The sequence below is a fragment of the Diceros bicornis genome, chromosome 4, assembly GCF_020826845.1.
Source record: "Diceros bicornis minor isolate mBicDic1 chromosome 4, mDicBic1.mat.cur, whole genome shotgun sequence".
In the NCBI taxonomy this organism is placed as follows: domain Eukaryota; kingdom Metazoa; phylum Chordata; class Mammalia; order Perissodactyla; family Rhinocerotidae; genus Diceros; species Diceros bicornis.
In genome coordinates this window covers 56,389,099-56,405,296 of record NC_080743.1, presented here as the reverse complement: position 1 = coordinate 56,405,296, position 16,198 = coordinate 56,389,099, and the positions used below count along the sequence as shown (strand labels likewise).

General features: G+C 50.5%; 1 protein-coding gene across 1 annotated transcript; it reads left to right on the top strand.

Moving 5' to 3' along the window:
- The first annotated feature begins 1,065 nt into the window (after window positions 1–1,065).
- Window positions 1,066–13,188, top strand: LOC131401216 (filaggrin-like). The gene is given in 4 exon segments (XM_058536309.1): window positions 1,066–1,203; window positions 1,834–6,523; window positions 6,593–11,852; window positions 11,895–13,188. Coding segments are annotated over 4 exon segments (11,382 nt in total).
- The last annotated feature ends 3,010 nt before the right edge of the window (window positions 13,189–16,198 follow it).

Here is a 16,198-nt window from a genome sequence, read left to right as displayed (position 1 = left end):
TCCTCTTATCAAACAATCCAAGGTCCTTAAATGCTTTAGCTCTGACCACTACAGTCATGTCTTTCACATGATGACTTCCTATAGCATTCAGTTTTGCCTAGTTTTATAACCCTAAGGTAGTCATTATAATGCTTTTATACAATAAATGTTTCCTTAGATTTATTGACATGCTTATTAATTTCTTTGTTTACCAATGAGATAAAGTGAATATTCTTTAAATGCTATTCCTTAAGTGTCAAAACGACAGTCAGTCAACATGGGCCGGCCCCGTGGCTTAGCGGTTAAGTGCGCACGCTCCGCTGCTGGCGGCCCGGGTTCGGATCCCGGGCACGCATCGACTCACTGCTTCTTCGGCCATGCTGAGGCCGCGTCCACATACAGCAACTAGAAGGACGTGCAGCTATAACATACAACTATCTACTGGGGCTTTGGGGGGAAAAAATAAATAAATAAAATTTTTTTTAAAAAGTCAGTCGACAAAAAAATTTTTATAGTATTGCAAAGCTATTCAAGTCATCCTATCCAATTAAAAATACTGCAAACTTCAAGAATTGTTGGGGAAAAAAAGATAAATTGAGTGAATGCTCACTGAGTGTCTCAGTGATTTGGCAAATTGGCTTTCAGAAAATTGTCTCTCAACAAACTGATGATTTAGCAAATTAGCTTTTGGAAAACTGATTTTCAGCAAGTTAGTATGAGTAAATTTTCCTGCATCTGACAGTGGGCCTTTCTAAAATTCTGCTATGAGCACTGGCCAGATCAACAAGAGGGACAGTCTTATCTATAGCACACTGAGTGCTACGAGACTATCTAAATCCTGCTGTGAATGGGTTCAAAGCCAAGAAATTAGCAATTTTAGTAATTCAGTCAAACTAGGTGTTGATTTTCACCATGTAGATGGTAGAGAGGAGTATTTCATGGATATCTTTCATTTTCAAAGCTGGACTACTTAGGGGAAGACCTAGGTTTAAAGATGTGGAAATTCATTATACTAACTGTTATGACCTAGAAAAAGAAAAGTACACGTTTATTTCTTCTTTCTAGGTTCACCTATATTTCAGCAAGATGTCTACCATTCTGGAAAACATCATTGCCATCATCGACCTATTCCACCAATATTCAACAAGAGATAAAGAGACTGACACGCTGAGCAAAAAAGAACTGAAGGAACTTCTGGAAATAGAGTTTCAGCCAATCCTAAAGGTACAAGATATTTGCCAAGACTAAAGGGTATAGCATTTCTAATCTGATTCAATAATCTGACAAAGGATTATTGTGAATTCTTTGGGAATTATTTTTTTTTTTTGGAATAAGAACAGATTTGATCTTAGTTCAAAACACATATAATTTGTTTTTCTCTCTTTATACCTTTATATCTACTATACACAGACACACACGTGTGTACGTGCACACTCACACACACACCCTCTGTGAAGGGAAAATAATACAAATATATAATGACAAAGAAATGAATGCCAATTAGCTAGCTCTTCATAATATTCTTCCCAATATCAAGAACATTAACGGTATATTTAAAATAAAATTCAAATATGGATTTTATAAAATATTGATATTTGAAGTAGGAAAAAGAGGCACTTGCCCCATCAAATCTTGTCATGTCACTATATGAGATTAAGATTTATTTTTTTTACTACAGTACCTATAGTTTACAGTTGAGTCATGATAAGCAAACAGTATTAAAGAAAAAAACACTATATATGATTCCACTTTAATGTACAAAGCATTCACGTTCTGTAAATAATTGTTGAATTATTTCATTGATGATGTGAGACAGTCTAATATGGTCTCGCTCTCTGTCCTCCCTCTGTACAGAATCCAGATGACCCAGACACTGCTGATGTCTTCATGCATATCCTTGATATGGACCACAACAAGAAAATAGACTTTACGGAGTTTTTTCTGATGGTATACAAGTTGGCTCAAGCATACTATCAGTCTACCAGAAGACAGAAACTCCAAGCATCACGGCACAAGCAAAAAAAGGATGGATACCATAATCAACATGAAAAAGATGTTACAGAAGAAGAAGAAGAGGAAAGAAAAAGAATAACTAGTCACTCAAGAAGTGATGAAAAGAGGAAGGCGGCAAGATCCAAAAGCCAAAGACGAAGAGGGGAAAATAGACACAGGTCTAGATCTGGAAGAAAGGGAGGAAAAGGTGAAACATCTACTTCAAGACATGAAGAGGGATGTGGGAAAACACATCATGAGCCAACGGGGAACATGAAAAGAAACTCAAGTTCCCCTGAGGTACACAGAAGAAGGAACAACGCAGGTGATACTAAAAAGAGGAGAACTGAAGGAAGAGAAGAGAAAATTGGTGCTGAAAATAGAAGACATGGTTATGCAAAAGGGAAACAATCAGATTTTGATGACTTATACAAGGCATCAGAAGAAACTATACTAGAAAACAAAAATATTCAGCGAAAAGAAATAAGAAATTCAGACGTCAAATCCAGAGAAATGAACATTTACAAAGAAAGAAATAGAGAGGATGAAAAGAATGACTCAAATTCTGTGAATGAACAATCAGCAAACCATTCTGGGACACATAGAAATGGAGGGTCCACTGTGAGAAAGGAAACGGACAGTGAGAGAGAAGGGGATGACTCAGAGAGACCATCTGGGTACGGTTCAGGAAACCAACATGGATCCGCCCACGGCCACTCAGGAGACAGCTCTAGACATGATGGCTATAGAGGAGGGCGCCAAGCCCATCAAGGGCAGCCTAAGTCTGCCCACAGACAGTCAGACTCTGGTGCCAGAGGAAGACAAGGATCTACTCATGGACAGTCTGCAGACACATCTAGACAATCAGGGTCCCATCACGCAGAGACATCCTCTCGAGGACACACCGACTCATCCCGTGGACACGCAGGGTCCAGCACCAGAGGAAGACAGGAATCCCGCCATGAGCAGTCAGCAGACAGCTCCAGCCGCTCAGGCACCGGACGTGGACATTCATCCTCCGCATCCAGAACCACTGCACGTCGGGGATCCAGTGTTAGTCAGGCCAGCGACAGCGAAGGACATTCAGAAGGTTCAGGTAGACACTCCTCCTCGACCCATGGAAGACCTGGAACCAGCTATGGACACCAACACGGGTCTACCCAGGGCCAGTCAGGAGACAGCGCTAGGCACTCGGGATCCCATCAGGGGCAGACAGTCACCCACAGGCACTCTGACTCTGCCCATGGACAGTCACGATCCAGCACCAGAGAAAGACAGGGGCGCCGCCATGAGCAGTCAGGAGACAGCTCCAGACACTCAGGGACTGGACATGGTCAGACCTCATCTGGGTCCACTGGCAATAGACACCGGGGATCCAGTGTGAGTCAGGCCAGTGATAGTGAAGCGCACTCAGAAGATTCCCAGAGACGATCTGGGTCTGCTTCAGGAAACCAACATGGATCCGCCCACGGCCACTCAGGAGACAGCTCTAGACACTCTGGCTCTCAAGGAGGGCGCCAAGCCCATCACGGGCAGCCTGAGTCTGCCCACAGACAGTCAGACTCTGGTGCCAGAGGAAGACAAGGATCTACTCATGGACAGTCTGCAGACACATCTAGACAATCAGGGTCCCATCACGCAGAGACATCCTCTCGAGGACACACCGACTCATCCCGTGGACACTCAGGGTCCAGCACCAGAGGAAGGCAGGAATCCCGCCATGAGCAGTCAGCAGGCAGCTCCAGCCGCTCAGGCACCGGACGTGGACAATCATCCTCTGCATCCAGAACCACTGCACGTCGGGGATCCAGTGTTAGTCAGGCCAGCGACAGCGAAGCACATTCAGAAGGTTCAGGTAGACACTCCTCCTCGACCCATGGAAGACCTGGCTCCAGCTATGGACACCAACACGGGTCTACCCAGGGTCAGTCAGGAGATAGCGCTAGGCACTCGGGGTCCCATCAGGGGCAGACAGCCACCCACAGGCACTCTGACTCTGCCCATGGACAGTCACGATCCAGCACCAGAGAAAGACACGGGCACCGCCATGAGCAGTCAGGAGACAGCTCCAGACACTCAGGGACTGGACATGGACAGACCTCATCTGGCTCCACTGGCAACAGACACCGGGGATCCAGTGTGAGTCAGGCCAGTGATAGTGAAGGGCACTCAGAAGATTCCCAGAGACGATCTGGGTCTGCTTCAGGAAACCAACATGGATCCGCCCACGGCCACTCAGGAGACAGCTCTAGACACTCTGGCTCTCAAGGAGGGCGCCAAGCCCATCACGGGCAGCCTGAGTCTGCCCACAGACAGTCAGACTCTGGTGCCAGAGGAAGACAAGGATCTACTCATGGACAGTCTGCAGACACATCTAGACAATCAGGGTCCCATCACGCAGAGACATCCTCTCGAGGACACACCGACTCATCCCGTGGACATTCAGGGTCCAGCACCAGAGGAAGGCAGGAATCCCGCCATGAGCAGTCAGCAGACAGCTCCAGCCGCTCAGGCACCGGACGTGGACAATCATCCTCTGCATCCAGAACCACTGCACGTCGGGGATCCAGTGTTACTCAGGCCAGCGACAGCGAAGGACATTCAGAAGGTTCAGGTAGACACTCATCCTCGACCCATGGAAGACCTGGCTCCAGCTATGGACACCAACACGGGTCTACCCAGGGCCAGTCAGGAGATAGCGCTAGGCACTCGGGGTCCCATCAGGGGCAGACAGCCACCCACAGGCACTCTGACTCTGCCCATGGACAGTCAAGATCCAGCACCAGAGAAAGACACGGGCGCCGCCATGAGCAGTCAGGAGACAGCTCCAGACACTCAGGGACTGGACATGGTCAGACCTCATCTGGCTCCACTGGCAATAGACACCGCGGATCCAGTGTGAGTCAGGCCAGTGATAGTGAAGGGCACTCAGAAGATTCCCAGAGACGATCTGGGTCTGCTTCAGGAAACCAACATGGATCCGCCCACGGCCACTCAGGAGACAGCTCTAGACACTCTGGCTCTCAAGGAGGGCGCCAGGCCCATCACGGGCAGCCTGAGTCTGCCCACAGACAGTCAGACTCTGGTGCCAGAGGAAGACAAGGATCTACTCATGGACAGTCTGCAGACACCTCTAGACAATCAGGGTCCCATCACGCAGAGACATCCTCTCGAGGACACACCGACTCATCCCGTGGACACTCAGGGTCCAGCACCAGAGGAAGACAGGAATCCCGCCATGAGCAGTCAGCAGACAGCTCCAGCCGCTCAGGCACCGGACGTGGACAATCATCCTCCGCATCCAGAACCACTGCACGTCGGGGATCCAGTGTTAGTCAGGCCAGCGACAGCGAAGGACATTCAGAAGGTTCAGGTAGACACTCCTCCTCGACCCATGGAAGACCTGGCTCCAGCTATGGACACCAACACGGGTCTACCCAGGGCCAGTCAGGAGATAGCGCTAGGCACTCGGGGTCCCATCAGGGGCAGACAGCCACCCACAGGCACTCTGACTCTGCCCATGGACAGTCACGATCCAGCACCAGAGAAAGACACGGGCGCCGCCATGAGCAGTCAGGAGACAGCTCCAGACACTCAGGGACTGGACATGGACAGACCTCATCTGGCTCCACTGGCAATAGACACCGGGGATCCAGTGTGAGTCAGGCCAGTGATAGTGAAGGGTACTCAGAAGATTCCCAGAGACGATCTGGGTCTGCTTCAGGAAACCAACATGGATCCGCCCACGGCCACTCAGGAGACAGCTCTAGACACTCTGGCTCTCAAGGAGGGCGCCAGGCCCATCACGGGCAGCCTGAGTCTGCCCACAGACAGTCAGACTCTGGTGCCAGAGGAAGACAAGGATCTACTCATGGACAGTCTGCAGACACCTCTAGACAATCAGGGTCCCATCACGCAGAGACATCCTCTCGAGGACACACCGACTCATCCCGTGGACACTCAGGGTCCAGCACCAGAGGAAGGCAGGAATCCCGCCATGAGCAGTCAGCAGACAGCTCCAGCCGCTCAGGCACCGGACGTGGACAATCATCCTCTGCATCCAGATACACTGCACGTCGGGGATCTAGTGTTAGTCAGGCCAGCGACAGCGAAGGACATTCAGAAGGTTCAGGTAGACACTCCTCCTCGACCCATGGAAGACCTGGCTCCAGCTATGGACACCAACACGGGTCTACCCAGGGCCAGTCAGGAGATAGCGCTAGGCACTCGGGGTCCCATCAGGGGCAGACAGCCACCCACAGGCACTCTGACTCTGCCCATGGACAGTCACGATCCAGCACCAGAGAAAGACACGGGCGCCGCCATGAGCAGTCAGGAGACAGCTCCAGACACTCAGGGACTGGACATGGACAGACCTCATCTGGCTCCACTGGCAATAGACACCGGGGATCCAGTGTGAGTCAGGCCAGTGATAGTGAAGGGTACTCAGAAGATTCCCAGAGACGATCTGGGTCTGCTTCAGGAAACCAACATGGATCTGCCCACAGCCACTCAGGAGACAGCTCTAGACACTCTGGCTCTCAAGGAGGGCGCCAAGCCCATCACGGGCAGCCTGAGTCTGCCCACAGACAGTCAGACTCTGGTGCCAGAGGAAGACAAGGATCTACTCATGGACAGTCTGCAGACACCTCTAGACAATCAGGGTCCCATCACGCAGAGACATCCTCTCGAGGACACACCGACTCATCCCGTGGACACTCAGGGTCCAGCACCAGAGGAAGGCAGGAATCCCGCCATGAGCAGTCAGCAGACAGCTCCAGCCGCTCAGGCACCGGACGTGGACAATCATCCTCTGCATCCAGATACACTGCACGTCGGGGATCTAGTGTTAGTCAGGCCAGCGACAGCGAAGGACATTCAGAAGGTTCAGGTAGACACTCCTCCTCGACCCATGGAAGACCTGGCTCCAGCTATGGACACCAACACGGGTCTACCCATGGCCAGTCAGGAGATAGCGCTAGGCACTCGGGGTCCCATCAGGGGCAGACAGCCACCCACAGGCACTCTGACTCTGCCCATGGACAGTCACGATCCAGCACCAGAGAAAGACACGGGCGCCGCCATGAGCAGTCAGGAGACAGCTCCAGACACTCAGGGACTGGACATGGACAGACCTCATCTGGCTCCACTGGCAATAGACACCGGGGATCCAGTGTGAGTCAGGCCAGTGATAGTGAAGGGCACTCAGAAGATTCCCAGAGACGATCTGGGTCTGCTTCAGGAAACCAACATGGATCCGCCCACGGCCACTCAGGAGACAGCTCTAGACACTCTGGCTCTCAAGGAGGGCGCCAAGCCCATCACGGGCAGCCTGAGTCTGCCCACAGACAGTCAGACTCTGGTGCCAGAGGAAGACAAGGATCTACTCATGGACAGTCTGCAGACACATCTAGACAATCAGGGTCCCATCACGCAGAGACATCCTCTCGAGGACACACCGACTCAGCCCGTGGACATTCAGGGTCCAGCACCAGAGGAAGGCAGGAATCCCGCCATGAGCAGTCAGCAGACAGCTCCAGCCGCTCAGGCACCGGACGTGGACAATCATCCTCTGCATCCAGAACCGCTGCACGTCGGGGATCCAGTGTTAGTCAGGCCAGCGACAGTGAAGCACATTCAGAAGGTTCAGGTAGACACTCCACCTCGACCCATGGAAAACCTGGCTCCAGCTCTGGACACCAACACGGGTCTACCCAGGGCCAGTCAGGAGATAGCGCTAGGCACTCGGGGTCCCATCAGGGGCAGACAGCCACCCACAGGCACTCTGACTCTGCCCATGCACAGTCACGATCCAGCACCAGAGAAAGACACGGGCGCCGCCATGAGCAGTCAGGAGACAGCTCCAGACACTCAGGGACTGGACATGGTCAGACCTCATCTGGCTCCACTGGCAATACACACCGGGGATCCAGTGTGAGTCAGGCCAGTGATAGTGAAGGGCACTCTGAAGATTCCCAGAGACGATCTGGGTCTGCTTCAGGAAACCAACATGGATCCGCCCACGGCCACTCAGGAGACAGCTCTAGACACTCTGGCTCTCAAGGAGGGCGCCAGGCCCATCACGGGCAGCCTGAGTCTGCCCACAGACAGTCAGACTCTGGTGCCAGAGGAAGACAAGGATCTACTCATGGACAGTCTGCAGACACCTCTAGACAATCAGGGTCCCATCACGCAGAGACATCCTCTCGAGGACACACCGACTCATCCCGTGGACACTCAGGGTCCAGCACCAGAGGAAGACAGGAATCCCGCCATGAGCAGTCAGCAGACAGCTCCAGCCGCTCAGGCACCGGACGTGGACAATCATCCTCCGCATCCAGAACCACTGCACGTCGGGGATCCAGTGTTAGTCAGGCCAGCGACAGCGAAGGACATTCAGAAGGTTCAGGTAGACACTCCTCCTCGACCCATGGAAGACCTGGCTCCAGCTATGGACACCAACACGGGTCTACCCAGGGCCAGTCAGGAGATAGCGCTAGGCACTCGGGGTCCCATCAGGGGCAGACAGCCACCCACAGGCACTCTGACTCTGCCCATGGACAGTCACGATCCAGCACCAGAGAAAGACACGGGCGCCGCCATGAGCAGTCAGGAGACAGCTCCAGACACTCAGGGACTGGACATGGTCAGACCTCATCTGGCTCCACTGGCAATAGACACCGCGGATCCAGTGTGAGTCAGGCCAGTGATAGTGAGGGGCACTCAGAAGATTCCCAGAGACGATCTGGGTCTGCTTCAGGAAACCAACATGGATCCGCCCACGGCCACTCAGGAGACAGCTCTAGACACTCTGGCTCTCAAGGAGGGCGCCAGGCCCATCACGGGCAGCCTGAGTCTGCCCACAGACAGTCAGACTCTGGTGCCAGAGGAAGACAAGGATCTACTCATGGACAGTCTGCAGACACATCTAGACAATCAGGGTCCCATCACGCAGAGACATCCTCTCGAGGACACACCGACTCATCCCGGGGACACTCAGGGTCCAGCACCAGAGGAAGGCAGGAATCCCGCCATGAGCAGTCAGCAGACAGCTCCAGCCGCTCAGGCACCGGACGTGGACAATCATCCTCTGCATCCAGATACACTGCACGTCGGGGATCTAGTGTTAGTCAGGCCAGCGACAGCGAAGGACATTCAGAAGGTTCAGGTAGACACTCCTCCTCGACCCATGGAAGACCTGGCTCCAGCTATGGACACCAACACGGGTCTACCCAGGGCCAGTCAGGAGATAGCGCTAGGCACTCGGGGTCCCATCAGGGGCAGACAGCCACCCACAGGCACTCTGACTCTGCCCATGGACAGTCACGATCCAGCACCAGAGAAAGACACGGGCGCCGCCATGAGCAGTCAGGAGACAGCTCCAGACACTCAGGGACTGGACATGGACAGACCTCATCTGGCTCCACTGGCAATAGACACCGGGGATCCAGTGTGAGTCAGGCCAGTGATAGTGAAGGGTACTCAGAAGATTCCCAGAGACGATCTGGGTCTGCTTCAGGAAACCAACATGGATCCGCCCACGGCCACTCAGGAGACAGCTCTAGACACTCTGGCTCTCAAGGAGGGCGCCAAGCCCATCACGGGCAGCCTGAGTCTGCCCACAGACAGTCAGACTCTGGTGCCAGAGGAAGACAAGGATCTACTCATGGACAGTCTGCAGATACCTCTAGACAATCAGGGTCCCATCACGCAGAGACATCCTCTCGAGGACACACCGACTCATCCCGTGGACACTCAGGGTCCAGCACCAGAGGAAGGCAGGAATCCCGCCATGAGCAGTCAGCAGACAGCTCCAGCCGCTCAGGCACCGGACGTGGACAATCATCCTCTGCATCCAGATACACTGCACGTCGGGGATCTAGTGTTAGTCAGGCCAGCGACAGCGAAGGACATTCAGAAGGTTCAGGTAGACACTCCTCCTCGACCCATGGAAGACCTGGCTCCAGCTATGGACACCAACACGGGTCTACCCATGGCCAGTCAGGAGATAGCGCTAGGCACTCGGGGTCCCATCAGGGGCAGACAGCCACCCACAGGCACTCTGACTCTGCCCATGGACAGTCACGATCCAGCACCAGAGAAAGACACGGGCGCCGCCATGAGCAGTCAGGAGACAGCTCCAGACACTCAGGGACTGGACATGGTCAGACCTCATCTGGCTCCACTGGCAATACACACCGGGGATCCAGTGTGAGTCAGGCCAGTGATAGTGAAGGGCACTCTGAAGATTCCCAGAGACGATCTGGGTCTGCTTCAGGAAACCAACATGGATCCGCCCACGGCCACTCAGGAGACAGCTCTAGACACTCTGGCTCTCAAGGAGGGCGCCAGGCCCATCACGGGCAGCCTGAGTCTGCCCACAGACAGTCAGACTCTGGTGCCAGAGGAAGACAAGGATCTACTCATGGACAGTCTGCAGACACCTCTAGACAATCAGGGTCCCATCACGCAGAGACATCCTCTCGAGGACACACCGACTCATCCCGTGGACACTCAGGGTCCAGCACCAGAGGAAGACAGGAATCCCGCCATGAGCAGTCAGCAGACAGCTCCAGCCGCTCAGGCACCGGACGTGGACAATCATCCTCCGCATCCAGAACCACTGCACGTCGGGGATCCAGTGTTAGTCAGGCCAGCGACAGCGAAGGACATTCAGAAGGTTCAGGTAGACACTCCTCCTCGACCCATGGAAGACCTGGCTCCAGCTATGGACACCAACACGGGTCTACCCAGGGCCAGTCAGGAGATAGCGCTAGGCACTCGGGGTCCCATCAGGGGCAGACAGCCACCCACAGGCACTCTGACTCTGCCCATGGACAGTCACGATCCAGCACCAGAGAAAGACACGGGCGCCGCCATGAGCAGTCAGGAGACAGCTCCAGACACTCAGGGACTGGACATGGTCAGACCTCATCTGGCTCCACTGGCAATAGACACCGCGGATCCAGTGTGAGTCAGGCCAGTGATAGTGAGGGGCACTCAGAAGATTCCCAGAGACGATCTGGGTCTGCTTCAGGAAACCAACATGGATCCGCCCACGGCCACTCAGGAGACAGCTCTAGACACTCTGGCTCTCAAGGAGGGCGCCAGGCCCATCACGGGCAGCCTGAGTCTGCCCACAGACAGTCAGACTCTGGTGCCAGAGGAAGACAAGGATCTACTCATGGACAGTCTGCAGACACATCTAGACAATCAGGGTCCCATCACGCAGAGACATCCTCTCGAGGACACACCGACTCATCCCGGGGACACTCAGGGTCCAGCACCAGAGGAAGGCAGGAATCCCGCCATGAGCAGTCAGCAGACAGCTCCAGCCGCTCAGGCACCGGACGTGGACAATCATCCTCTGCATCCAGATACACTGCACGTCGGGGATCTAGTGTTAGTCAGGCCAGCGACAGCGAAGGACATTCAGAAGGTTCAGGTAGACACTCCTCCTCGACCCATGGAAGACCTGGCTCCAGCTATGGACACCAACACGGGTCTACCCAGGGCCAGTCAGGAGATAGCGCTAGGCACTCGGGGTCCCATCAGGGGCAGACAGCCACCCACAGGCACTCTGACTCTGCCCATGGACAGTCACGATCCAGCACCAGAGAAAGACACGGGCGCCGCCATGAGCAGTCAGGAGACAGCTCCAGACACTCAGGGACTGGACATGGACAGACCTCATCTGGCTCCACTGGCAATAGACACCGGGGATCCAGTGTGAGTCAGGCCAGTGATAGTGAAGGGCACTCAGAAGATTCCCAGAGACGATCTGGGTCTGCTTCAGGAAACCAACATGGATCCGCCCACGGCCACTCAGGAGACAGCTCTAGACACTCTGGCTCTCAAGGAGGGCGCCAAGCCCATCACGGGCAGCCTGAGTCTGCCCACAGACAGTCAGACTCTGGTGCCAGAGGAAGACAAGGATCTACTCATGGACAGTCTGCAGACACATCTAGACAATCAGGGTCCCATCACGCAGAGTCATCCTCTCGAGGACACACCGACTCAGCCCGTGGACATTCAGGGTCCAGCACCAGAGGAAGGCAGGAATCCCGCCATGAGCAGTCAGCAGACAGCTCCAGCCGCTCAGGCACCGGACGTGGACAATCATCCTCCGCATCCAGAACCGCTGCACGTCGGGGATCCAGTGTTAGTCAGGCCAGCGACAGTGAAGCACATTCAGAAGGTTCAGGTAGACACTCCACCTCGACCCATGGAAAACCTGGCTCCAGCTCTGGACACCAACACGGGTCTACCCAGGGCCATTCAGGAGATAGCGCTAGGCACTCGGGGTCCCATCAGGGGCAGACAGCCACCCACAGGCACTCTGACTCTGCCCATGCACAGTCAGGATCCAGCACCAGGGAAAGACAGGGGCACCACTATGAGCAGTCAGGAGACAGCTCCAGACACTCAGGGACTGGACAGGCACAGACCTCATCCGGGTCTGGTGGCAGTAGACACCGGGGTTCCAGTGTGAATCAGGCCAATGAGAATTTCAATCTAGCTGGGTCTACAGGAATACACTTGGCCTCACCGCATGGCCTCTCAGATTCCAATTCAAGAGATCAGAGATCCATTCATCCTGAACATTCACCTGATAGCTCAGCATACTCAGGATCTCATCCAGACCCTCCATTCTCTCGTGATCCATTTGACTTTGTCGTGGAGCACTCAAGCTCCAGCAGAAGACAAAAGCCTGATTCTACATTCAGTCACTTAGGTGATACCCGTTCACAATCTCAGCTTGGTCATGGTCACACATCATCCTTTTATGGGACATCTATGTCTAATACAACAGAATGGCAAGGATCAATAGAAGGTCACTCAAATCCTGCTTCTCAGGATTCAAGGTATAATTCAAGAATACAATCACATAGCAGTCATCACCATTCTGGGAGTAATAATTCTTATTCTGTGATTACTGAAAGGCAAAGGCATGATTCAGGTCAAGGTTGGAGGCACGGCAGCTATGGAAGTGCAGATTATGACTATGGAGAGTCAGGGTTTGGACAGTCTCAGGCTTGAACTGGCAGACATGATTACAGCCATGTGGGATTCGGGGACAGATCTGAATACGGAGAAGAATTTATGAGATCCAATATCACAGGCAGTTATATACACCCAGGAACATATAGCCATTCAAGTGATCTTTCAAAACAGCTGGGCTTTTGTCAATCTCAAAGATACTATTATTATGAGTGAGAAACCAATAAAAAAGTAATTAACCCAAAGAGCAGTAGAATGAACCAAGAACACAAGTTTGAATGAAAAAGTTTTCATTATACTTTTAGGGATGGTATCTTTTCTTATAATTTTATTTAAAATATGTTACCCTATTTCTTTACTTTGGTGATAGTTTCTTTTTATTCTCTAGGAATCTTTGAACTTTATAGACAGGAAATGGTGAATGGAAGAAATCAATGTCATGGAGAGCTAAATTTAGAAAACTATGAGTATTTTGGTAGACTCGGGTTCAAGTAAGCACCTTTTTTTTTTCTTCGAGGTTAAATTTTAGAACCTCTCCAGATTGGTACATTAATCTTTGCCAAAAATATCAAAGGAGCCAATAATATAAAATCACTGGTCTGAAGGCCAAAGCTGCTATACTAATATCATGGCTCAGTTTACCTGCCTCTATTATCCTTCTATTGGAACTCTGTGTTTTTCTGCATTCATTAAAAATCTCCTTGGGCACACAGATTTCAAAAAAGTGAACTGCATGAAAATTGAAAATAAACAATTGATCATATATCATAGTTTGTCTCTTGTATGCTTATTTCTCATCGACCCCAGAAGACTCACTTGCCCATGGCCAGAATTAGATGTTTTTCCTCTATCACTAGAAAGCTATATGACTAAATGGCAGTTAAATACCATGCAAAAGTAACAAGGAGTCCAAAGAGGAAAGAATTTAATCAAATCCTGTATTTTTCTCCAACATAATCATTGTTCCACATAGTCACCTTCAGGATCAAAGAAAAAGGCTTAGCTCAATTATGAATAGCACCATAATTATTATCAAAATATCAGCCCAAGTGGTTATTAGCCAAGTCAAACCAAGATCAGGAAACAGGAATGAACTACTGACCACAGGTCCTTCTTCCAGAGACACTAGGGGATGTTCTCCAATGGACACTAAGGAAAGCAGAAAAATTGTGTGGAAATATCTTGACAAAGGAAAAGTAATAAAAAAAATGCCCTCCTGTCCTGAAAGGAAAACACGTATACTTTATGATTTAGGCAAGTGGGTGAAGAGATTAAAAAAAATAGTAAATACGTGAAAAAGTTTCCACCATTAGAAGGAATATCCCTCTGTGTAAATCATACGCAAGTTTTCCTTCTCCATAATATCAGACAGGAAGGGATATTAGAGAATATCTAGGCCAATGTCCACACTTTGCAGATGAGTCTATCACATAAATAATCCATAGGAAAATAGCAATTAGATCTCAAGTCTCCTAACTCTGAGTTTAGTGGCTTTATAAAAGCACTTATAAAAGCTGCCTTTCTTTCACTTTTACTTGAATAAATCAAGCTAACGTGAAATTAATTGTTAAAGTTTAAATGATCCCCAATGTGGAAAGGGATTGAATGAAAAGCTACAAACAAGCTCATTTTTCTAATTAGGCTCAAACAGTAATATGTCTATGTTTGTGCTCCACAAGCCACTTGAAGGGGATGCTACCCCCCCTCTTGGTTTCCAGTCCGGCTTCCCTGCTTGAAGTGCTGTCCCCAATGCCTCTACAAAGCTGCAAAATCCAGAAGGTGCCAAACCTGCAGACCTCATTAAGTTGCCACAGTCACAAATATGGAGAGAATGCCTCTCCTCATTTCTGTGACACAATTTGCCACCTTGCCTCCAGTCTCACAACCAACTAATTCAGCTACTGCCTGAGGCCCTTCTCTAGAAGAATCAGGCCTAACTAACAGGCTGAAGATTAAAAATTATAATGAAGGAAACAGTGCAGACCTAGCCTAACTAAGGTGGAGGTGTTGATGGGAGGACACTGACAGACATTACACCAGAGATAGCCAGATAGGTATACTGTACAGCTAAACTCGCAACGTTTTGTGAAGAACCCAAAAACAACTGAAATTGTTTTCTTTTGTCCACTCAAGGGTAGAAACCAGACACTCCTCTTTGCTAGCTGACAGAAAATTGTTTACCCAAAATGGTGCAAACAAGATTCACTGGGAACATCCCAGACTACCATTTTTCTCTGTCCTCTCTCCTTCCCTTATAAAACTTGTTTTTGACTCTGTTCCTTAACTCAGTCAATCAACTCACCCACACATGAATCAATTTTCATGCAAAACAACTAAATGTCTCTATGTTTTTCTTTGACTGCGACAATCTTAAGGGGCAGACTCCATCTTCCTGTCTCTCCTTTACCTGCATAAAAACTTTCTCCAAAACATATCAATCCATAACAACTTTATCATGTGGGCAAAGGGACACAGACCAGTAGAAGAGGGAGAAAGAAGAGACCAACATGAGCATATCACTCACAATCAGACTCTGCAGTCCCATGTAACAAGGCTTCTTAAAGTGTGGGTCCCCATTCCACTGCTGGTCTGCAAACTGTGTTTTATTGGTGCACAAGACAAGCACACAAATTGAAGGTGGAGATTTAGAAAGCTTTTATAATAATTTGGCATTGGTGCAATAGCCAAGTGTGTGACCATTTTTATTTTAAGAAAGTATAGGAAAGTATATATATACATATATATATATTTATAGGAAATTTAAACCTTGATATTTCAACCCAGACCGTTTGAAAAACTGAAAAACACTATCCTAGGGCTGTCACTAAAAATGGCTGTTTAGATTTTACCCAGTGGATAAGCTACTGAAGACTTATGAGGAAGGGAGTCCGTTAATCAAATGTCTATGTTAAATGGTCAGGGATGGTCTAGAGAAGACAAGAGGTAAAGAGGCCTGACTGTAAGAAGCCAGTGGTCCAAGGGAGAGAGAAAATGAGAGTCTGAACAAGGTTAGTGGCAGTGGGATATCTGAACAATGAGGTCAACAGAGTTTGGTCATCAATTGAATCTGGAGGTAAAGAAGAGGAGGGAATCTAGGATTATTTCTAGGATTCTCTTGGGCAGTTGGATGAAGGATGAGGCCATTCAATGAGGTAAGGAATAAGACTAGAGAAAGAAAAATAGTAAGATAAATTTTGAACATCGTGAGCTTAAAAGTCCCAAGAGA